The sequence below is a fragment of the Sminthopsis crassicaudata genome, chromosome 6 (assembly GCF_048593235.1).
Source record: "Sminthopsis crassicaudata isolate SCR6 chromosome 6, ASM4859323v1, whole genome shotgun sequence".
Classification (NCBI taxonomy): Eukaryota; Metazoa; Chordata; class Mammalia; order Dasyuromorphia; family Dasyuridae; genus Sminthopsis; species Sminthopsis crassicaudata.
In genome coordinates, this window is record NC_133622.1 from 202,567,579 (window position 1) to 202,593,438 (window position 25,860).

General features: G+C 40.6%; 1 protein-coding gene across 1 annotated transcript in view; it reads right to left on the reverse strand.

Moving 5' to 3' along the window:
• Positions 1 to 11,282, reverse strand: part of PDE3B (phosphodiesterase 3B) — a 139,611-nt gene extending 128,329 nt beyond the window's left edge. The window contains exon 1 of the mRNA XM_074275604.1: positions 10,240 to 11,282. Within this exon, the coding sequence (XP_074131705.1) occupies positions 10,240 to 11,154 (915 nt within the window). The 5' untranslated portion in view covers positions 11,155 to 11,282. The remainder of the gene's footprint in view (positions 1 to 10,239) is intronic.
• Between the last annotated feature and the right edge of the window lie 14,578 nt (positions 11,283 to 25,860).

Sequence of the window (25,860 nt, forward strand, 5' to 3'; positions counted from 1 at the left end):
GGCAAGTGTGATGAAAATTTTTTTAAAAACAGCAGAATTAAGAGAAGTAAGAGATTCCTCATCCCAGGCATTCTGAAGAGGAATATTCTCTATCCTTTGCCTCATAGGGATGCAAAGGAAGTTGCCAACTGTCTCTCTGTGCCCTCTGGTGGGCAGGAGGTAGAACTAAAGCACGGGATGATACAGGAAGCAAAGCTGCTAACAGGAACTTCCCAAACTCGGCACTTCTCCTGTGATACAGGAGATCATAAATGCTTGTGAAGAACCTCCTCAGACCATCACACTGGCTTCCTTTCATCCGTGCATAGGAACTACAAACCCCTCAACTTCAAAGTTCTTCACACTCTGAAATAAGCCGACCACAGATGAACTCTAGAACTCTAGTTCTATAGTTACAGGCCCATCATTCTGGATATGTACTTGCATGTAGGCTCCAAACCTGCCATCTTTAATGAGCTCTGGTTTATAAGCCTTTCTAAGTTGCTCAAGGAAATTGTTGTAGAAAATCTCTGCTTGCTCCGTAGGCATCGCCATATGATAGTCTGGTTTGTTCCTTTTCAGAATACACTGAAGAGTAAACTGGCTGACACACAATACTTCATACTGTTTGTCATCACACTTTTTGACCAGTGCTTCCCACTTTCATCTTCAAATACCCTCAGGTTTAAAATCTTTCCAACCATGTGTTCCAGTTCTTTCTGTTTATCTAACTTGTGTATGAGGTACATCCACAGGTGTATCTGCATTTAGACAGCATTCTTCGCTTATCTGTCTATTCACCTTCCCTTGCTAGTCTGTCCCTAAAGCTACCTGGAACATATTTATCCCCTGCCCCCAGTCTGTTAAGTCCTTTTTGTTTTCACTCTACAAAAAAATTACTAAAATTATACATTCTCATGAATAGTTTTAAATAAGTGGCAGCATGTAGGAATTAGGTTATTCATTTACCATTCCCAACTTCATAAAGAATTATTTTATTAATATTATCTTGAAAGTGAGAATAAAAAGTTGTTCACCTCACCTTAAATTTAAAAAGTATTTGTCAATCTATCCTTGAGTCAAATAAAATCAACACTATTTTCTAATCATCTGATATCAGTTCTTACTCACTTTGGACAAATAGGTTTGTACTTAACTATTCCTTTAAAGCAAATTCTGATGAAGCTATTCCTGCTATATAGAGAGAGAACGAATATCAAAGAGATTCTAGAGGAAAATGAATGCATTTGACAAAATGTGGATAATGGTGACAAAATTTCAAGGGGGGAAGGAGTTCCGTATTTAGCCTTTAACTTCCCTAAATAATATAGAACCAAATTGTTAAAATACCAAAAAATAGTAGCAAGACAATCTTTTAAAGAAAAAAAAAAGATATGTCTCTAGAAAAGTCAAGTTTTTTTTTCTATATCTCATCTAAGGAAAAAATTTAGTATCTAAAGAAAATCCAAGTTAACAGTCACAATCTTTTATAGGAAAAAGAACATAAATCTGAATAACTCCAGTTCAGAACTATTTATTTTGCAGTCCTGGTACCTCCTAACGACTCGCATCATTGAAATGTGTCTCTTCTCAGCAGACAAGTCAGAGACCTGAATTTGAGTTAAGTCCTCAGACATACATACACTGTATGACTCTGGACAAACCATTTGCCTCAGTTTTCTCAACTGTAAAACAGGAATAATAGCAGCACTTACTCCTCAGGGGAATTACAATAAATGATCTACTATTTGGAAAGCATTCTGCAAACTTCCAAGTGCTACATAAAGGCAAGCAACGAGATCATTAATTGCTGGTGTGCCATCAGTGGGGGGACATTTTGGATGAAGGCTCATGAGCTAGAATATTAAGAGAAAAATATTCCCATGCCTCAGAGTTATAGAGAATTTGGGGGAGGGGAGGGATTAGTAGCCTTGCCCTGGAGACCAGACCCATCACTGTGTGAGCTGGCTGGGGGAGGGAGCCAAGAGCAGATCTATTTGGGCTGCATGAAGGCAGAAAACTCTGCAAACCCTCCAAGAATGGGCCACATTCTGCCAGGCTCCATTGCTTCCAACTTGATGCCACTTCTCCCAATCCTTACTCTCAATAATTACTTTGTACAAATTTTCCACTTATTTATGCCCATGTTCTGCCCATGTGCCCTCAGTAAAATGTGAGCTCCCCAAACACAGGACATTTCCTTTTCTCTGTCTTTGCATCCCCAGCACCCAACACAATGCCTGCCACGTAGCAGGCACTTAATAGTGGTCTGAATTAAACAGCAGCAGAGGATCATCTCATCCAACCCCTCCAATTTACAGAGAAGGAAATCAAAGCAAAAGAGACTAAATGATTGGCTGAAAATCACACAGGTAGAGAAGAGCAGTGCCGAAAGTCAAGTTAAAGCCCTAAGATTCCACGTCCCGATACTCTAGACTTTATTTAAGAGAAAATTATCCCAATGTGGAGGGCTATTACCCCATCACAAAGATATCACTGCTGAGTTACTCTAACTCCGAGACTTTCCTGCAACTGCCTCTTCCCCTTTTTTGAGGGGTTACCAGTATGCTCTTACTAATTTAGATCCCTCTCACTAATCCTCCAAACTGAAACCCAGGAAGAGTTGCATTAAGACTTACAGCTTCAAAAATTCAGAAGATTTTTGCTAGGTTTCTACCTTTTTCCTCCTTTCTGAAACATTTGCAAAAGTTCATTCCTTAAACCTTCCCTTCAAATATATTATCAAAAGGAATGAAATCCCCCATATTCATATGCACCTCTGATATGGCAAGTTTAGTATTATCATCATGAAAATATTTGCCTTTTAAAGACCTGTGGCAACTCTCCAGGCCTTCACAACCTTTCAGAGATCACCGACAGTAGCCCAGCAATCACATCTGCCAATTCTGCAGATGACCCACCCTTCAGTTCATCGGGTCCTCGTGATTTAAGCTGATCCAGGGCAGCTGGGTGCTCTGCTCCTACGTCCCTTCTTAACCTAGATTTAAACTCCTTATTCTCCATGAATACTTTCAAGTTCAAAACCATTCTCCTTGGCAGAAAAAAGAAAAACAAGGAAAATAGGAGTTGTCTCTATCCTGAGCAGTAGGTTCAAGCCCTTTTTCTTCACTACTTACTTCACATTGTGCAAAATGAAATTATCACAAAGACTGGTCAAGAAATTATGAACTGCCCTGCTTTAGGATGAAAGCAGCAGCCATGATAGAGCGGACAGACCTGACAAATCCCACCTCTGATACTCACCATTACCAGCCCCATCGCTCTGGCCAAATCCTATAGCCTCTCCGAGCTTGGCTATAAAATGAGAGGGTACAACTCCTTCCAGTTCTAAATCTAGACACCTAAGCCCATAAAACTGACATCTCTCATCAGGGCTGTGGGCCAGGGCCTGCAGATGCCTCCTGAATTCTTTCTGTCCAAGTGGTCTATAAAGCACGGTAACAAAAACATCGATTCCATTCTCTCTCTGCCAAAAACTCTGTATGGCCAATCTACTGCACCAGACAACGTCAGAAAAATTGCACCCGCAATACCTCACTGTAGCTCAAGACCCCATTTCATCCAAGAAATTTTTATACAAGCCCAAGTATGTGCATGTAAGTTAGGTATACAAAGCAAACATTTACTGCTAACAAATCGCCACTTCGAGACCCCACATGCAGCTAGGTGAGGCCATTCCTCTTTCCACCCAACTGCGATGTTCCTATGACTATTTGTTGTATTCCAATAGGAATGGATAGAACTAGGCGGTTTTCTCCATTCCCCTTTCCTCTTTCATTTATGGCCTGGAATTAGATTGGCAAAGTCCAGGTACATACACTTTTAAAAGGCCATCTGAAGCTCATCCCTGAGAGCTCAGCTGTCCAAGAGCTTAATCCATGGTCCAGGACATCTCCTCAGAGCCAGCCCACACATATGGTATGATTTCAGGAGCCCCTCCTCAAGAAAAAAAACAATCTTTTCACCTACTTGTCAAGGTCTGGAATTTCTTGAATGAATGGTAAGTCCTTTCATTCCACAATTAGCCACAATATCCCATATGGGTTCTTCCCTGTGAGTAGAAGGAGGCACAGGAACTACCAAAACATTCACCAAAAAATGGTGTCTGAAGAAGTCAAAATATTTAGATTCTAGTCTTTATTCTGCCACTGAAAGTCTGAGCACCTAAGGCCTCAGGTTCCTCATATGTAAAATAATATATGGCACATGTAAAATAAATGATGGCAAATACTCCTTTCAACCTTGAATCCTATAAGCCCAGACAAAACCACCTGATTTAAGGTGACTCAGTGATTAAAACTCATTTGTGTTCAAATGAAATCAGTCTATAGGTCCAAATTCCCAAAATCATTTTTCCTGTTTGGATAAGGATAATATATTAAAGAGTAGGAAGATATTGGTACCCAAGAGTCCAGAAAAAGGCTGGAGCTGCTGAGCAAATTCCATGACTTCAGTCAACCTGTAGAAAGGAGCTAACAGATGTAAAATATTTTGTAAACCTTAAAGCACTATATAAATGTCAGCTATTGATATTATTACAGCCTGAAATTAGCTCTATTCAACCTCCAACTATGTAGACAAAACACATTATTCCAGCAGAGTAGAAACACCGTTGTAGAATGGAACAAACACAATAGCTACTAGGAAGTCACACAGTCCAATCTGAAGCAGAATGAATACCTAACAAGCTATGAATAGGCCCTGAGTTCAAACTAGCAAGCCATTTACTTTTCTGAGTCCTCTTTTCCTTATCTTTTAAATGAAGAGGGATTACTCTAGATTAAATTGTAAAGCCCCTTCCAGTTCTAACATTCTTTAATTTACAAAAATTTTTTAAAAAGCTGTAGCCCCTCCAGGTTTGGCTATAAAATGAGAGGGAACAGCTCCTTCCAGTTCTAAATCCAGATACCTGGAAGAGATAGAGCCTGGAAGCCTTAAATACTTTTTGAAAGCCAATATCCTTGTCGGACCTTTAATGAGGAGGTGGGCAAGAAACCTTCGATTCCTCCCCCTGATCAGAGATCCAAGCCTCCTCCAGCATCTGGACAGGGGAGCATGGGCCAAATGGGTCAGTCCTCAGGGTTGCATCAGGCCCAGTCGCAGAGGCCATGGCAGACCATGCTGTGGGCTCTCATTGCCCGCATGGTAAGCAAGCTCTGAGAACTTTTGAGGCTCACAGGGGAGATGTCCCCCAGACCCCTCCAGCTGGTTTTCTAACCCTAAGCTCTTGTAGAATCAAAGTGTCCCACCCAATGTGAAAGAGCAAGTCCTTGAGGACAAGGGTGATTCCAGTCAGTCATGTCCTTCTGAGACATGGCCTAGACGAGGACAAAAACCTGGATGCCAATTTAATAAGCGGTCACTAACATAATAGAAAAATAAGCATTACTCTCTAGAGGAAGGACCAGAGTTGGTGAGTTGCCCAAGAAGTGTCAGTATTCAAATCCAAATCCCATAACTCTGGCCCCCACACTGCACAACCTTACAACAACACCTTAAGGAGAGAAGTTTTCTTTTATATCTCCAGCACTTTGTTGGGCCTGGCACATGGAGGGAGCTCAATGTGTCTGCTAAACTTAAAGGAATAACCCTAATCCCCCCCAAAAAAAAGTGTATATTGTTGATTTTGATAGTATCAGTTATTTTATTTTTGGGGGATTTGTGAGGAAGACCATTCTCCCAAGCACAACCACCCATTCACTGTATCAGGTGTCCTCCCACCCTATCTGTGCCAGATTTCGTGGAAACACATGAGCAACTTTAGCCCTACTGCAGCTCAGAACTCCCAAACTCATTAGTCTCCACCTCCCCCAGCAGTAACCAACCTACACCAAATTTCACAAGGAACAAAAATAATAACAACATATTTTGGAAAGATGTCCTATTTACATATGTCAAGACAGTAAAATAACTTATAAATATTAACAAAAAGAATTTTGAATAATGTTTTTTACAAAATCCAATATATACAAGTCCTGTCAAACTCATCATATTATACGGTATCAGTGTGAGATGAGATTGGAAAAAGATTTCTGAGAAGCAATGTTTAATTACAAGTAATTAAATAACTTCATTTCACAACTACAAGGGTATTCTTAAAGTAGGATGAACAAAAAACTCATTAGGATAAAAGAAATAGCCTTTTTTTTGCATTTTAACCAAAATTGTAATATGCATAGCTTCAAGTCATCAAAACTTTTAAAAATATTTAAATATTTTAGATAAATATCTAAACTGATTAAATATTTAGAAAATATTTAATATTTCAATTTGGGAGAAATATTAAGTGCATTAATTTTTCTAAATTTCACAATTCTGTGTTACCTAAATTTATCACAAAGTGATAAAGTTAAAAAGGTGAAAGTGAAGTTAAACAAGAAATACTTGAAATATCATAAACTGGAGCTTGTTATTCAAACCTCTTAAGTTTTGGGAAAGAATTTTGAATAAGATTAAATATCTACATTCATGTACATATTCATGAAATAACTATAACTGATTTTTAATTTCAAATATTTAGTGCTGGTCTTCAACAGGGGACCCACTATTACTTTACATAACTTAATTCTGCTAAAATCCACCCTGACGTCAATTTTTTTCTTTGCTAGGAGGCTAGGCTCATGAGGGAGAGGGAAAATGGGAAATAATTATTAAGACAAAAGAATAGATTAGCTCTATCTAAGGATTCCATTGATTTAAGGAACTCATCAATGAGGAAGCAGTCCCTATCAAAGTAGGTCAAGCACTCTTTAGAGCAGATGTGTTAAAACTATCAGCCACGGCAGCAAAATTCCTCAGTGCAGTCCAAACCAGGTTAAACTATAATTGCAGAATGTTTAACAAAATAAGTAAAAATACATTACTATACATTATACACCTTAGAGTATGTTTTCATATGTATGTATATATACATAATTAGATCATTATTGCAGAGTGTTTAACAAAATAAGTAAAAATACTTATACATTATACATATTAGAGTATGTTATATACATATATATATGTATGTGTGTGTATATATATATACATATATATATAAAAACAGGTGTACAAATCAAACATTTGCTGATAATAAAGCCTAATTTTACAACCTTCACATTCAATTACAAGCCCCTTTTCAGAACCACAGTCTGCTTAAGAAGCAGGGGCCTAGAATACAGAGAGGTAAGTGATTTCCAGTCAGAGTCCAGATAGACAAAATCATCAATAAAACTTATGTAAAAATTAAAAACAAAAAACTGCATTTGTGTACAGAGATTCTGAGTTCAAGTCTTTACTCTGCCACTAATTCTATAACCTTGAAAAAAATCACAGCAACCTTTCTGAGCTTCAAATTCCTCATCTATGAAATGAGAACATTAAATTAAATTATGTCTGATTTCTCCCAGCTCTATATCCATGATCATATTTAGTGATTTTGTTATTATAGTCCTGTAAAATCATCTATACACAAGAAGTTGTGGCATTTTTTTTAAAGAATTGAGCAAACCAGTTAAAAAATTCTCTCCCTTCTAGAAAATGGTAAATGTCTACTTACTCCCCATATTTTTCCCCAACAATCATAAGCTAAAAGGAAAAAAAAAAAAAACCTCAAATTCTGAGTTAAACTTTCAAGAACTATTAACTTGAGAATATCAGGATATAACAACAGTAAAAGTCAAACTTTTAAGATTCTACACTAGCTTGCACTTACTTATCTTATAAAAGACAAAGTGATTTGAAAGAGATATTTCAGACTTGGAAGGAATCTTGCTGTTCCATCATGAGTGATTCTTCACAACCCCATTTGAGGTTTTCTTGGCAAAGACACTGGAGTGGTTTGCCATTTCCTTCTCCAACTTTTTACAGTTGAGGAAATTGAGGCAGAGTTAAGTGAGTTGACCAGGTCACACAGGCAGTAAGTGCCTGAAGTCACATTTGATTTTCCTCACTCCAGGCCCAGAGCTCTATTAATTTTGCCACCTAGCAATCCCAGAATGAATCTTAAAGATCATCTAATCCAAGCCCTTTATTTGAAAGATGAGAAAACTGAGGCACAAAGGAATAAAGTAATTCATCTAAAATTACAAATAGTAAGAGAGCCAAGGAAAACTCCTGGTCTCTAGACTAGGAGTTAATCAATAACCATTTGCTGAGCACCTACTATGTTCCAGGAGCTGTGCCGGGACTCCACCTAAGAGGCAGAAGTAAGAGGGAGGGCATTCTGGGAGGATGAGCCTTGGGCAGAAAATGGCATACCCAGTGTAAGGGCTGGAAGGCCAGATGGGCTAGGAGGTAGAATGAGTGAGGGTGAATTAAGAAGCCTGGAAAGGGAGGTCAGCACTAGGCTGTAAAGGGCTAAAAGGCCACAAAGAAGTCTGCACGGGATATAAGATGTAAGAGGGAATCCCTGAAATATCCTGAGTAAGACAAGGACCTGGTCAGGTTTGGGCACGTGGCAGTACCATAACGCTGACTCTTTTCAGACGTTTCAGTCAGTGTTCCTTTGCTCGTTAGCTTTTGTGGAAGAAGCAGGATGAGAAACCAGGTCTACTGCCTGCCAGTCTGCCAGGCCCGCCACCCTTGAACTCTACTCTTCCAGTCATTTAAATGATTTTGGTCTCCAGTGGAGCTTCCACAGCAGGGCCAGGAATTAAAACTAGGTCCTATCACCCCCAGTCTACCTTTTTTCTCTTTAAATGGCAGTGTTTCAACTCCAGATGATAATAAAGGCAGATAATAAAGGTAATACCCTCAATAGTTCCACAGTGTGTTACACAATCCATGTGAGATCCTGGCAGCTGCCCAGAGCATTGGGTGATCTGCCCATAATCACAGTCCATGTGTGTCAGGGTCAGCACTTGAATCCAGCCCTTCCTGGCTCAGAACAAGGCTCCTCTATCCACTACGTCATAATGCTTCTCACAGTAGAATTCAACAGAAAGTATATTCAAAAATGGACTATCAACTGTCAGGCAGATATGATTAACTGTACCAAGAGATTAAAGCAAAGTTAAAATGTATCAAACTGCTAGCTAATAAATTAAACTTGCACCAAATTAGTAATTAAATTGCCCTAATTAAAACTTCCAGTACAATATTATTCTTTTGGGATCCTATGTTCTTAAAAGTCATTGATTAATAGAAAATGTTCTTTACAATCTAATGCTATGCTTTTGAAATCAGTAAATACATTTGTTCTACAATGTACATTCTTTTCCAAAGTAATATTTTTCTAATACTCCACCTCTTGATTTTTCCAAATGATCAGTTGCCACTAGTAGTGAAAGGGAAAAATGGAAGGCAGGAAAATGTATTTATCACACTATCTGACTGACCACGGCAAGCCCTGGCAGTATCTGCAGCAATTCCATGACACAGGGACTAAGTTGTCTACTTTTGCTTTCAGCAGAAGCCTTAACAAACATTCTTCCTCACAAAACCCCCGAACAAGCTGCTCGGTGCTGGAAGGCAAGTAGATTCACTGGGTTGCAAACAGCAAAAAGTTCAGTTCCCCCGATGAAAGTTTCAATTCCTTTAAAAAAAGAGGTTTTCTTAAGTCAAACTGTCTCAGGCATTTCTCCAGACGTTACTAAATATTGCTTAAAGGTTGCATATGGCAAGAAATAGTTTCTATAAAATAGACGGTTAAATACTCCAAAAACAGCATTACTAGTTTGGAAAAAAAAAAAAAAAGGAATCTATTTCCTTTTACAATTCAGATGGCATGGCGGGGAGGAGAGGGGGCTTTTAGGGGAAGCTAACCACATGATCTCAAAACATTTCATCTAAATTGAGAAATCTTCTTTCCAAAGTTCCAACCGAATTCTCGTTAACGCTACCTGATTTCCCTTCTGTGAGAACAATAACAGTCTATTAGTCGAAACAATTTTAAAGCACCGATTAAAGTGTGATTCAAGTGCCCAGTTATACCCCGTCCTCGTTCTCCGGATGGTTATCGTTCTACGCCCCGCTGGCCCTCAAAACACAGACCTTCCAGCTTCCGTGGGCTCCGTCACTCAACGAGCCATTTTTAGGCGCACTCCCGTTTGACAAAGTTTGGAGAAGATGCTACAAAGTTAATAAAGCGCGGCCGAGTGCCGCACCAGAGACGAAGAGGCTCGTTCTTGCAAGTGAACAGCGCGATCCATTTGGAAGTCCGCACGCTTGCCAGGACCCGCGCAGAGGGTTCATTCCGGGGACAGGGCACGGGAGAACACAAACCGTCCCCAGCTCCCCGGCCGCGTTCCGGTAACGTACCTGTTCTCTGGAAATGCAGGGCAACGAAGGTCTCCGGGACGTTTGGCTCCCGAAGCTGGGGGGAGTCTCGCCGAGGGGCGCACAGCTGGATCTCCGCCGGGGCCGGATCACAGGCACTTTGCCCTCCCCGCTCAGGCGAGGCGCGGAGGGCGCTTCCCCGGGCGGGAAGAGGCGATCGAGCCCCAGGGCCAGCCCCGTGCCGACGCCCCCCGCGAGCCAGGAGAGCAGGGGCCGGAGAGCGGCGGGCAGGAGGCTGAGGCTGGCCGCCGACACCCCCCAGACCACGCCGGAGAAGAGCAGCACGGGGCCGCTGCGCGCCGGCTGCACGGGCTGCAGGAGGCTCAGGACCCCGACGCAGCTCAGCGCCAGCAGCAGCCTGCCCAGCACCGCGAGCTGCCCCCCGGGCCCGGGCTCCCAGGGCGCCAGCACCAAGTCCCCCGCGAAGCAGCAGGCGGGCAGCGCCAGCAGCCCCCACTCGCGGCGAGCGCCCCTGCGCCGGAGGCGGCGTCCGCGCGCCCGGGTCAGGAAGCAGGTGAAGAAGAAGAAGGCACAGGCGAGGCTGAAGAGCGGGCACAGGACGTGCGAGAGCCCGCGGAGCAGGAGCCCCAGCGGGCGGCCGAGCCGGGCGCAGCCCTCGGGCCACAGCAGCCGGGCCAGCACCAAACCGCCCAGGGCGCCCAGCGCGGAGCCGGCCAGGGCTTCGTCGGGGACGCGGCGCGGCGCGGGGCCCGGGGGCGGCGAGGAGGCGGCGGCGGCGCGGGGCAGCAGCAGCTCCACGTTGCACAGGCGGCAGACGTGGTACAAGAAGCCGCGCGGAGGGTCCTCGCGCAGCGGGCTCGCCGAGCTGCGCACGTAGCCGTTCCGCAGGCTCTCCCGCGGGGGGCCGGCCCCGTCCCGCCGCGGGAGCCGCCTCATGGCGGGGCCGGGATCAGCTCTCCGGCTCTTCCTTCTCTCTTCCTCTCGTCTCGTCGCCTCCGCGCCGCTCTGGGAACTTGGGACGCGCCGAGGGCTCGGGCTCCGGCTCCGGCTCCGGCTCCGGCGCCCGCACCTCCGCCCCCGCCCCCGCCCCCGCCGTGCCGCCCGCCTGGGTCCGTTGGGCTTCTGGCGCGCGCCCCTCCTCCTCCTCCTCCTCGTCGTCACCCTCCACCTCCGTCCCCCGCCCTCCCCACTGGGAGCGCGCCCCACCCGCGTGCCCGCGTGCGGCCCCGCTACGGCCGCCGCTACCTCGGCACGGCGTGTCCAGGCTGAGGGCTACTGCCCCACACACTGACCCCGCAGCCTGGGCGTGCCCGGTTGGGTCTAGGATAGAAGCGTCTGGCAAGTTCACTGTCCCCCACCCCAGTCCCACACATCCCAATCCAAGGGAGGAGGAGGAGGGAGTGACCCAGTGGTTGGGGAAGAGATCCCAGAGCTGAACCTTTAGAGGAAATAATGGACTGCGAAGGAAAGCCACTCTTAGCCTTTGACCTCAAAGGTTCAAAGGGATGAGGTATTCAGTGGGGTCCGGGGCTCCTTACTAGAAAAGGACCTCATTAACCCTTAAACAGACTGTGTTGCCTTCCCAGGGTCAGGGAGCCGAGAATTTAAGCATAAAAAGTCTAGATGGTCTAGATTCTAGCACGCCCCCTTCGAATTTTGCAGATGAAGATACTGAGTCCCAGACCGAGCAAGGACCCGTCCCAGATCACACAGTCCCTGGATGGCCGAGGAGAACTTGACACAGTATCCAGGTCCTCGGGCCTCTCTCTGAGCTTGTTTCCTTCTCCATGCAGCTCTGATGCAATAGAAATATTCCTGGTGGAATGCTGGGCTTGGGGTCCAAAAGTCCACATTGTGTAACATATTAAGCACTTATCTGTCAGACACCTGGGTTCAAATTCTGTCTAGTTGTGTGACCCTGGGCAAATGATCCCTCTCTGGCTTCCTCATCTGTAAAAGTAAGAGGGTTTGGATTAAGGTATCAAAAGTCCCACCTCTAAATCTGTGATGGGGAGGGGGTCCTGAAGCAATGGAACACCTTATTCTACTTGAAAATAAACAAAATACTCTAGCCCTGTTACCTTTATCAGGTTAGAACATCTCTATTGAGTCAGTCAAAAGGATTAAATTAATGTATGTCCAATCAACTCAATGTAGGTTTTGTATAAAATAGCAAGTTAACTCCCAAACTGGGCATTCAGGTGTCTGGCAGAAAAGAAACCAGTTCTAACCCAGCGGCTAAGAGAGACCTGCTGGAGGAAGGAGGGGTAGTTGCACCCAACACCCAGAAGAAACTGCTCCTCTTTCACACATTGTAACATTTGAAGAGTTAGATTTTGACTTCTTATATACTAGCAGTATCTCCTCAGCAGCAACAGGTAGTAGAAATAGATGCTGTGAGAGCCAAGGATCCTAAAGAAAGACCAACTCAAGACATCTTGCAAGGAATTAATTTAAATATATGTTGAATCCCACAAAATCAGCCCAATTGATATTTTTGATATTTGTCCCCAGCTATGCTGTAAAACACATCTTTTTTTTTTTTTAACTTATAAGAATGTCCAAAGAGATTTTAGTTTTTTAAACAACTTGGGAATATAGTTAAATGTTCAAAAAAAGGGAAAGAGTTGAGAAGAAAATATGAATCCTATCTTCTCCCATTTAATAGGACAATATTTTAAAATTTAGAGCTAGATCACTTGTTTTATATGCCTTAAAACTGAAGGCCAAAAAATTGAAGTGACTTAACCAAGGTCATCCAGTAAATTAATAGCAGAACCAGTTTTACAACTCAGATATTAACTGCAGCCAATGCTTTTTCCCCTCCACCACTGAATTTCCTTTTTGACTACTTGTTTGAAGGCTCTCCACCTCTAATGGGATATGTAGCAACTTTCAGGGACTATCTTTTCTTCTACACTAACGGATCTTTACATGGCATCTCAAGAAACATCATGTGATGTCCATTATCAGGAAGAGCAGGAAATCACAAAGCAGTTTCACCCTTCCATCAGGGTAATTAAGTCCAAATGTCATCATTCTTAAGGAAACTCAGGGCTCAGAGAAGTTAAATGGCTTGTCCACCAAAGTCACAGAAATAGCATCACAGCATTAGAAGCCAAGTCTCTGACATCACATCTAGGGGTCTTATCTCCAGGACTATTCCTTCTGCCACCTCTTAGCATAATTTAACAAGCAATCCATCATGTTAAAACTGGAAAAGTCTTCCAAGGCAGAGGAGGCAGCTAGGGAAATACTGGGGAGAGAAATTGCCTGGCTCTGCCTTTAAAATTTGTAAGTTGCATCTTCTTTGCCTAAATTTTACATCTATTTTTTAAAAGGGGATAGGACTAAATGACCCCTAAGGTCCCTTCCAACTCTGCATCTGAGCAAATGAGTTCCCAAAAGGTCCCTTCTCCTGACAAGAGCTGTAAAACCTAAATTTGTGCTTCCAAAGTAAGCTAAGCTTGTAATGGAGAGGAGTGAACCAAAAATTCAAGGACTCAATGAACAGTAGGTTCAATGGAAAAGATAAATGCAAAAGTTGATTTTTAGGACTGTTGCCTTTCCTAATCTTCCATCAACTACTCTCTTTGACTTTCATCCAAAATTTCATGGATTTTCTTGAATTAATGATAATAGCTGACACTTAGATTTGTGCTTTAAGCACATTCTGTATGTTGTGTTAGCTACCCTGTGAGATAGAGCAGAAGCATTAGTCACAAATGAAAAAACTGAAGCTCAGTTTAAATGATTTTCCAAAAATTACAAGCATAAGTGGTAGAGATTCCAGTTCCTGCAGTATTTAGCCACAGTTGGTGAATGCATGGATGGGAACACCAAGCCTAAACAGGTTTAGAAGATGACATTTCTGATTATGTGCCTTTGAAGACTACCTAAAGTTAACTAAACTTAAAATAATGCTCAACAAGAGTGAGCTATGTTTATAGTAACTCCCTCTTCTATTTACAATCTTTGTCACAGACTGTTGCTTGGCCACATTTCTTAGAAGTCAAATTAAATTATTGTTCTGCCAGACCAACACAGCCACAGTACCAAAAGGTTTATACTGCTCCTGACTGTGGGTCTGAGAATTTATAACTATAACTATTATCCAATGTGCAAATATGCCTAAAGCATCAGAATATCTTGACTATTTGTTGTCCCTTCTCAATGAAGACCAAAATGACATTGCCATATTAGAGTCGTTACATTGTGTCCAACTATGACTGATCAGACCAATGCGAGCTCAGAATGCTCTATCTCTGGACAGACACAAATAGTCCAAATGAACATTTGGTGTGGATTCTCTAAATCTGCACATCTTGTGTTTCTTTTGAGCTCCTTGGTAATTCTGCTCTGCTCAAACAGCACAACATCTTCTCTGATGAGAATACTCCAAGCTAGGCAGTTCTGTGCTATGTCTTCCCATGTAAAGCAATCAGTTCCAAAGTTCTTAAGAGAGATCTTGAGATTGTCCTTCTATTACTTTTTCCAACCATCATGTGAGAGCTTTTTTTGTGTGAGTTATCCATAAAATAGTCTTTTAAGCAAGCAGATGTTTGGTGTTCGAATGACATGGCCCTCAAAGTTGTGCTCTTACAGCAGAGTTGGAATGTTTGGCAGTTGGTTCAGTATCTGGTATCTTATTCTGCCAGGTGATCTTCAGGATCTTCCTCAGACAATTCAAATGGATATGACTCAATTTTCATGGCATGGTATGCTGTCCAGTTTCCCAGCATACAACAATAGTCAGCACAATGGCTCTGTAGACCATCAGTATGGTAGTCTTCTCTCCCACACTTTCCTTCTGAGTCTCCCAAATACTAAGATGATGGTCAATATCATCTTCTATGTGGACATCCCTGGAAAGCACACTGCCAAAGCAATTAACTTATCCACAGCATTCAAAACCTCTCCATTTGCCATAACAGATGGTTCCACGTATGGACGGTGTGATGTTGACTGATGGCGGACCTGTGTTTTCTGGGTGTTGATTGTTGGGCCAAAATTAGCACAAGCAGCAGAGGATCAATCCCAGTTTGTTGCATCCTAGTTCAGAGGTTTCATTGGGTACATAATCATCTGCAAACAAATAATCATGCATCAACCCTCCCTCCACTTTAGTCTTGGCTCGTAGCCTTTTCACTTTTCAAATGGAAGAACTATCGTCAGTGTAGCAGCTGACCTTGATGCCGTGTTTTTCCTCATTGAAGGTGATTGGCAACATAGCTGATAATCTCATGCTAAAAAACATGGGAGCAAGCACACAGTCCTGATTTACTCCTCTGGTGGCTGGGAAAGCTCAAGCACATTATCTAGGATCTTGACAAATATACCATCATAAAATTGACATACAAGTCTCTGGTCCTGTTGTCACGTCTCAAAGATTCCCCTCCATGTCCCAAGAAGTGGGATGTGAAATTTCTACTGACCCAACAATTTACATATTTAAAAAATCATAGAGTATACCTAGTCTATTTCAAGGTCTAATTGTTGGAATCTGTTTTCAAGTTTCAGCAGCTCCACCTATTGGTAATTTTATCACAATTATCAAAGTGGAATACAGATATCAAGCAGAATAAACCTCTGGAAAGGTCCAGTCCAGCCTTTGGCTTGATTTTATCTGGCCAATAAAATCAGACTATGATGCCCTGGCCATGACTCTGCATTCCACTGAATGGTTTCACCCATAGTGAACTGCTGTATCCTATCCCTGTTACAAGAGAAGTCTTTCACTGTTTGAAAAAAAGCAGTTGAAGAGTTGTGAATAGTGGTTAATCCATTTAGAGGTTGGTTTCAGAGTTCTTTTTTCACCTCTAGTTATCATCATTGCTAGGAGCCAGCCAAAAAACTTGACTAAATTTGAAAAAAAGACTCATAACAATAAAATAAATGTTGGTGCTAAATGTAACCCTTAGGAATTTGAATGGACTATCCTGATTTCTCAAAGTAGAAAGCTAAGGCAGTCAGACAAGCTTTGAATAGCAAAGAAACTTTCAGAACTAGCTAGTTAATTGGCTAATGCATCTGAAGTTCCAAAGAAATTTTATTAAATCAAAATCATTTCTTCTTAAGCAGAAGACCTTTGGAATTTCAAAAGAAAATGAACCTTTGTTTCACAAGTAAATTTCCATGAAAACCTGCAAATAAAATCAGAGTAGCTCTTTCTAAGGCAGAAAAGCAAATTCTAAAGTTCTGAAGAGCTAACAATGTCAAATACTGGTGTAATTTATACAGAACTTTATATATTTTCTTCGCAATAACTAAGTAGTAAAAATATCATATCCATCCCCATTTTATTGATAGTGAAACTGCCCTTCAGAAATGGTCCAAGGTCAGTAAGTGAAGAAAATGGGAACTTGAAACACATTTCCTGCCTTTAAAGTCCAGTATTGTTTCTAACAAATACTCTATATTTATTCTGATACCTACATCTCAGATGAAATATTGAGCCACCCATTTGTCAGCTCTCTCTCCCTCAGCTCTGAGATAGCCTCCTATGAGCCAGAAGTACATTTTTATTGTAATTTGTTATGCTGATAAAAATAGTTTTATGTTCCCTCAATTTTAAAAAGATAGTTATTTGTCAATCAATGATAATGATTGTATTTCTCAAAAAAAATGAATAACAGGTTTTTCTTTACTTGAGGAAGCCTTTAATTTTGTTGATTTTGTATTTTATTTGTAGGTCAATGTCCTTCCTTGAAAAATAGGTTTTCTCACTGTGGAGTCTAATATTAATAGTCTTTGGTGGTGTGTGCTCCTGGTAGCATTTGTATCTGAATATCTATGAACAGCATTCTCAAAGGATCAAAGAAAATTGATATATATTTTTGAATTATATGGTGACATCTGAGATCCAAATGACAAGGGTCAACTAAGACACCTGTAGTTTACATTTTAAATATATCAATTACTGCTTTCCCCACCCCTTTTCCTGTGAAAGTATATCCTTTAGTATTACAAACATTTCTCCTTTTTTTCTGCCTCCAGTTTCAAGAAGAACTAAAGGAATCTATGTTACAAGCTTGGTACATTTTTGAAATGTAACAACTAGTTAAAGTCTTAAATCAATACCTGATTGTTAATCTGAAATTTCCCAGAATTTGGGGTTAAACCCAAGCCTTGACCCTTGAACAATAAACAGTGATACAAACTCTTTCCAAGTTTTGATGTTCCCCTCTCAGACAAGCAGGAGTTTCTTCTGCTCTGCCCTTCCCAACAGACCTGCAGGATCACAGCCCCAGTGGGGGCTGCCTACCGTTGACACTGAACTTGCGGTTAATTGTGGAGTCCTGCCACAAAACCACCTCACTACCACAAGCTGGATGCTTGCCCAGGGAATGACAGACTGCCAGCCCAGTCAGGCTAGGGGAGGCAGGCAGCAGGAGCAAACTGCCTTCCCAATTTGCTCACCCCAGACAGGAGCCACTTCCAGGTTCAGTGTGGAACCAGAAACGGGTCAGTCTATCAGAAACTACAAAGTTCTTCTCCCTCCTTAACTAAAATTTTATTAACTTGACTTGCCAGAATTTATATAATCAATTATATGTTTATTAAGTATATACTATATGGATGAGTTAGGTTTTTGTTGTTTTGGGGATTTTGTGGTTTGTTGGGGGAGGTTGCTGCTGGTAAAAGTTCTAAAAGAAAATAATATTTTTAAAAGAAGCTGGGATCTCTAAGCTATAGGGGCCTCCTCTTCCTGCCTTCTCATCCTCTGTGATTCTGTACCTATAAATAAGCAACAAACATTAGCAATGTAATTATTTACCAAGATATGCTAGTATATGCTGAGTGAACTCTTTACATATGAGTGTAGTGGAAAGAACACCCAGAGTCAGTCTGGGCACTGAGCCCGGCACAGGGCACTCACCCCAAACAGGTCGTTTCCACATCTGCAAAATGTAAGGTTTGTCCACCATTGTCTCTAATGAAATGCAATGAAATCCAGCCATCATCCCATGATTCTGTATGTAACAAGAGATGAGAACTACCTAAAGTATTTTTGAATAGATAACTGGACTTCCGACCAAGCCCTGGGAATCTTAAAACCAAGATAACCATCATATCTACATAAAGGAAAGAGTTTGCACTCGGCCTCTGGGAAGAGAAACATATGTGATTTCAGAGACTCTTTGGGAAAAACACAGAGAAAAAAAAAAAAACTGCAGACCTATCAGGGAAATCATTTTCTCAATATATAGATCTCCTGCCTGTCTCCCTAGAAGTAGATCGAATGGACCTTCATAACTGAGACTGGGCCTCCTTTCTCTTGGTTTGAGCTATCATCTCATTCCCATGAAGAATTCCAAAATTATTGTAGACATATTCAGGAAAAGCAAAGTGGGAATTTGTACAATTATTCAGGGAGTTTGAACACATCCAAGTTGATAATTCAGATAAAAACAAAGGGATTATATATCTTTTCCACACTAAATTATCCACAATAGCTGCAGTGCTCCTGCTGAATATTCTCAATCCTGTCTGACAGTTTAACACTTTAATATAACCATCTTAATGCAAATATGTGTGGCGGAAAATGAGAGGCTCCACTACCTATGAAATATTTTAATTCTGCATACATGGGCTATACAATAAAGTTTCGAGTGACAACTGACATCCATTCTTTGCTGAACAAATCCTGACTCCCCAGGGAGCCTCTTTTCCCTGGAACCCTCAGGGATATGGCTAAATTCTCCCATTGAGATTCTAACTTTCTGCAGGTGAAACATTTCACCTGGGACCTTCTTACTCTCCAATGTTATGCTGACCAGAAGTTCACTTTCTTCTTTAAACAAATGCCAGCCAACCAGGAAATCCTGAGGTTTTATTGTACCATAAAACAGGCCAGACATTTCCAAGTCTTCATTGGAATGAACCTGACTAAACTTATACTAAAAATAGTTTCGAAATAAACTCTGGGCTCCTAGTTTCCCTAACAATCAAAATTCCTTTGCTCAAATCAACTTCCTTCTTCAATCCCCTGCTTTCAGAGCCATACCTTTCTGGAAACTCAACTATATTTCAATCCCAAACCCTAATTTTTATCATGAAGAACTGAATGCAGGCCCCATGTTCCTATAATTTTTCTATTGGGGCCCAGGAGATTAAACATTTTTGGAGCTCTATAAAAGAAAATTAGTCTTGTTCTCTGGAGATTTTCATCCCTACCCATCAATGGTGGTCCAAAGATAACTTCCTGTTACCTTTAAGCTAATAAATATCATAGTATGTATTGGGAATTGGCTGCCCTTTCACCCCTTCCTTTCCTTCCTTCCAAAGCCTTGGAGTTCTCTCTCTTCCCAGGGCCACTGAAAAGTAGCCCACCTTTCCATAGTTTCTCTCCTCTCCTGTCCCTAGATAAACATACAGTTCATTCGGAGGATTACTACCAGAAGCTACAAGGAAACAGACAGGTGCAAAAATAACTGCCATGAGGAAGTTACCAAGTTACAGATGTTTTAGAAACTTTACAGTAATACTTCTCCTTGGTTTATATTAGCATGGATCAGAGGTGGGTCAGAGTTTTCTTAGCTCCTGTCTTCAGCCCTCTTCCTTCACGCCATTTTTGTTTTGGATATTGGTCCTACCCAGTGGTCAGAATTCTCTTCTATTCCCAGGGTGAGTACTCTTGATCAGAGGCTTAATTAGTCCTTCCAGGGTCTAGAACAAAATTGGGGGGGGTGAGGATAAGGGGATATGTGGACATGTGCATGGATATGTGCAAAACTATGTTTTTGTGCATTTTGTGGAATTGTGTTTTGTGTGTTTCTATGAGACATTTGGGCTATGCGTGTGTTTGTGTATGTGTGCAAGTGTGTTTGTGTTGCTATGTGCACCCATGGCTGTGAGTATGTGTGCAAAAATCAATTTGTGCAGAGGCAGTCAGGAGTAGAGTGGCTGGTTCCCAGGTAAAAGAGGCATATACACACAAAAGTCAGGATTGTTCAGCAAAAAGTGGAGTCAGTTTTCACTTTAAGTTTTATTGCACAGCCCATATATGCAAAATTTAAATATTTCATAGGTAGGGGAGCCTTTCATTTTCCTCCCCACTTTATACGTTGTAGCGTATTTAGCAGTCTCTTAACCCCATAACTCCTGGAGGGGGAGGTAGTCCCAGGAGAGGAGCACAACAGCAACTGGACACCTGGAACTGGATGATGGACAAGGACAGGCTTTGCTCAAGCATCCATAGGGAAGCTAGGTGACTCAGTGATTAGAGTGCTGGGCCCAGAGTCAGGTAGACTCATCCTCAGACACCAGCTGTGAGACCCTGGGCAAGTCCCTTAACTCTGTGTCAGTGTTCTCATCTGTCAAATGAGCTGGAGAAAGATGGCAGAGCCCTCCAGCATCTTTGCCAAGAGAACCCCAAATAGGGTTATCAAGGCCCTGGTTCCCCCATTCACTCCTGCTGTGATCTGGAGTTCCTACTTCCCTTTCCCAATTTCAATTTCTCCTTCTATAAAATGAGGGGATGGAACAGAAGATTTCTCTACCTCTCAGTTTTGATAGTCTATGATTGATCCCTAGATCATCCCTAGAACATTAAAACTATTACCTGGATTTCTTCTATTGTATGTCACAAAAAAATCCTATCAGAACAGAAAGCAATGAGATAAGATTAACTTCCACAGTGGGGAAAAAATTGTAAATGATAGATGAGAGCTCTGGATTACACATTAATATGAAAGAGTTTGGAATTCCCCCCAAAAAATTATGAGATATTTTTAAGGAAAATACAAAAGAAGATTATAAAAGTGGATTTAAAAGGTTGTTTATAGAGATCCTTAACCTAGTAGAGAAATGCAACTATCTTGAGCTAAGTCATTATTAGTATGCTATACTTAAAACATATTTATGAAACCTTTTGTCAGCTCCAAAAATCTTTAAATCTCAAATGCAAAGAACTTCTTTCTTAAAGTAGTATATAACACACTTTAGAAATTAAAATAAACTACAAATCCCTTCTCATCTCTCTCCAGAAAGATTTTTAACACTACCACAGCAACAGAAAAAGTCCTCCCTCCAGTTTTGTTCCCATGATAATATATTTTCCAGAGCTAAGAAGAACCACTCTCAGGGTCTTTAGTGATTTAGTGCCACCTTGAAAGAAAGTAATTCCAGTAACATTCCAAACTATAACATGCCCAATGTCATCTCTTGAGTGAGTGACTGGTCAGAACTTGACTTGATTTGCTGACTCCTAGTCCTGGAGTTTCCATAAGATCCATGCTTCTGCAGGAGTTTTTCTGCTGCTATGGACATTTTATTTATTTTTAATATTTTTATTTATCAGATATATGCATGGGTAATTTTACAACATTGGCAATTGCCAAACCTTCTGTTCTAATTTTTCCCCTCCTCCCCCCCCAGATGGCAGGTTGACCAATACATGTTAAATATGTTAAAGTATAAATAATACAGTATATGTATACATGTCCAAACAGTTATTTTTCTGTACAAAAAGAATCGGACTTTGAAACAGTGTACAATTAACCTGTGAAGGACATCCAAAATGCAGGCAGACAAAATTAGAGGGATTGGGAATTCTATGTAGTGGTTCATAATCATCTCCCAGAGTTCTTTCACTGGGTGTAGCTGGTTCTGTCCATTACTGCTCTATTGGAACTGATTTTTCATCTTACTGTTGAAGAGAGCCACATCCATCAGAATTGATCATCATGTAGTATTGTTGTTGAAGTATATAATGATCTCCGGGTCCTGCTCATTTCACTCAGCATCAGTTCATGAAAGTCTCTCCAGGCCTTTCTGAAATCATCCAGCTGGTCATTTCTTACAAAACAATAATATTCCATAATATTCATATACCACAACTTACCCAACCATTTTCCAATTGATGGGCATCCATGTAGTTTCCAGTTTCTGCCACAAACATTCTTGCACATGCTATGGCCATTTTAAACATCTTTCTGGAGAGAGATGAGAAAGGATTTGTTGAGGATGAGCTGGGGCAACAGAGTGGCAGAAGCAACAGCTGATGAAGAATACTTTGAAAAAGACTGATTCTAAGTCTTCTAGCAGTTGGAAACTACCTTTCCCTGTTCAGTCACTGAGTTTATTATTAGAATTCAGCAAGAAAAAAAAATAACTACGCCTTCTCAGAAATCAAAGAAATGGGAAAAGGTAGCATATATGTAAAAATATTTATAGCAGCACTTTTTGTAATGACAAAGAGATGGAAATTAAGAGGGTGACCATTAATGAGGAATGGTTGAATAAATTAAGGTATATGAAATAAATGTAACTAAATACTATGTTGTAATAAATTACAAAAGGGATGGTTTCAGAAAAACGCATATAAACTGATAAGAGAAACAGGGAAACAATGTATATTATAACAACATTGTAAAGAGAAACATCTTGGAAAAACTTTAAGAAATTTGGTCAGTGAAACGATCCATCACAATTCCAGAGGACTCATCAAAAAACACGCTACTATTTTTGTTTTTCTTACCAGGTTATTTTTACTTTTCTAAATCTGATTTTCTTATGCAACAAGAGAACTGTATAAATATGTACACATATATTGCATTTAAGATATACTTTAACATGTTTAACATGTATCAGACTGCCTGCCATCTAGAGGAGGGGGGTGGAAGGAAGGAAGGGAAAAGTTGGAACAGAAGTGTTTGCAAGGGTCAGTGTTGAAAAATTACCCCTGCATATGTTCTGTCAATAAGAAACTATAATAAAAAAAAGAAAAACATGCTACCCATTTCCTGATGAAAAAGTGATGGCCTCAGGATGCAGACAAAGACATATTTTTAGATATGGCCGATGTGGAAATTATTTTTGATTGATTATACATATTTATTAATAAGAGTTTTTTTTTTCTTTTTTTCTTCCAATGGATGAAGGTAGAAGAAACAAAAATAACTTTGTCCATTTTTAAACTTAAAAATCCACACAAAACAAAACTATTTATTATAAAAATTGGTAGAAAAATGTTGAATCATATCTTTCCCTATTTCATCGCTATTTCTTTTATTGCTTCTCGCATATGGCCATTGTTTACCTGTGCATTGTTTCCTAGGTCCTCAAAGCAATTTTTCATTTTTTGTTTTTTGAGACCGAGTCTCCCTATTTCACCCACCTTGGAAGTGGAACTGCTATTTATGGGTCCAAGCTATCTACTAATTGGTTTGGTAACTTTTATCTTCTCTCTTTCAGGCTAGGACTGGTTTTCCTCTCTTTAGGCAGCTTGGTAGACCCCACCTTGGAGACTTACATCACTAGTTCTAGCCTCAGTGCAGACACCCAATCACTCTAGACCATCATAGTTCAGAACTTCCCAGTTTAAACAATCCACCTATATCAACCTTCCTGGTATATAGGTATGCGCCATAATACCTAGTCTGTCAGAGCATTTTTGTGGATTTTTATAAATTGTCTGCACTTTTAAGTTTCCTGACTGTAAAAAGAAAAGGTTCATGTAATTTGTGCTTGCTTAAGACAAAAATCCTCATAAGCTCATCTTCCTATATCTCATCTCACAGGCTTCTTTGAAGCCTATGAGACCATCAGGTTTTCTACTCACAATTAGAAAAAGAAGCTGGTAAGAGATCATAAAAAAGGGGAAAGGACCCACATGTACAAAAATGTTTGTGGTAGCCCTCTTTGTAGTGGCAAGAAACTAAAAACTGAATGTATGCCCATTAGTGGGGAATGGCTGAATAAGTTATGGTATATGAATGTTATGGAATAGTATTGTTCTATAAGAAATGATCAGCAGGAATGTTGGAGAGAATTTGAGAAAACTGGGATACTTGGTGGAATTGTGAATACATCCAGCCATTCTGGAGAGCAATTTGGAACTATGCTCAAAAAGTGATCAAACTGCATACCCTTTGATCCAGCAGTGCTACTACTGGGCTTATATTCCAAAGAGATCTTAAAGGAGGAAAAGGGACCTGTGTGTGCAAGAATGTTTGTGGCAGCCCTTTTCATAGTGGCCAGAAACTGGAAACTGAGTGGATGCCCATCAATTGGAGAATGGCTGAATAAACTGTGGTATATGAATATTATGGAATATTATTGTTCTGTAAGAAATGACCAACAGGATGATTTCAGAAAGGCCGGGAGAGACTTACATGAACTGAGGCTGAGGGAAATGAACAGGACCAGGAGATCATTATATACTTCAACAACAATGATATATTATGCTCAGTTCTGATGAATGTGCCTTTCTTCAACAATGAGATGAACCAAATCAGTTCCATTTGTTCAATAATGAATAGAACCAGCTACACCTAGCGAAAGAACTCTGGGAAATTAGTGTGAACCACTACATAGAATTCCCAATCCTTTTATTTTTGTCCGCCTGCATTTTTGATTTCCTTTTCAGGTTAATTTTACCTTATTTCAAAGTCTGATTCTTCTTGTGCAGCAAAATAACTGTATGGACATATATATATATATTGTATTTAACATATACTTTAATATATTTAACATGTATTGGTCTATCTGCCATCTGGGGAAGGGGGTGGGGGGAAGGAGAGGAAAAGTTGGAACAAAAGGTTTTGCAATAGTCAATGCTGAAAAATTACCCATGCATATATCTTATAGATAAAAGCTATAATTTAAAAAATAAATGAAATCCATTTCCCCACTTCCCTTAAAAAAAAAAAGAAAAGAAAAGAAATGACTAGCAGAATGACTTCAGAAAGGCCTGGAGAGACTTACATGAATTGATGCTGAGTGAGATGAGTAGAACCAAGAGAACATTGTACATGGCAACAAAAAGATTATGGGATGATCAATTCTGATGGGCATGATGATTTTCAGCAGAGAGGTGTCTCAGTCCGTTTCCAATGATCTTGTGATGAAGAGAGCTATTTGCACCCAGAGAGAGAACTGTGGGGACTGAGTGTGGATCACTACATAGTGTTTTCATTTTTTGTTGTTGTTTGCTTGCTTTTTGTTTTCTTTCTCATTTTTTTCCTTTTTGATCTGATTTTTCTTATGCAGAATGATAACTATGGAAATATGTATGGAAGAATTGCATGTGTTTAACATATTGGATTACTTGCTATGTAGGGGAGGGAGTGGAGGGAAGGGAGAGAAAAAAAATTGGAGGGTGAATGTTAAAAACTATCTATACATGTGTTTTGAAAACAAAAGCTTTATTAAAAAAAAAAAGAAAGAAAGAAAGGAAAAGAAAGTGGGGTTGGAGAGCAGAGGCAGGCACCTTAAAAGAAGGAAATGTCCTAAGCAGGCTCCATTGGGTGGAAAACATGTGGTCAGAGAGAATCAGTTCTACACACTCTCCCTAAAGGTGGGAGAAGTGCTCCTCAGTCAAACCATCCTCCACAGCAATATCTACTAGGCAGTTCTCCTTTCTGAGTCTCCATTTCTTCTTCTAGACAGTTAGAGGGCCAGACAGAATAATTTCGCAGGTCCGCTACAAATCTAGCTTTCTACCCTGGTAAACCTAACCTGTCTGTAACAAAGGAGCAGTTCAAATAATAGCTCTTGTAACTATTTTTTCAGATTTTCTGACAAATAGAGGCCAAATTTGCAAGAAGCCATATAAGAAAACAAAACAAACAAACAAAAAAAAAGCAACACAAATAAAAGAAACTAACCATTCATTTGCATCAGGGAAAAAAATGTTCA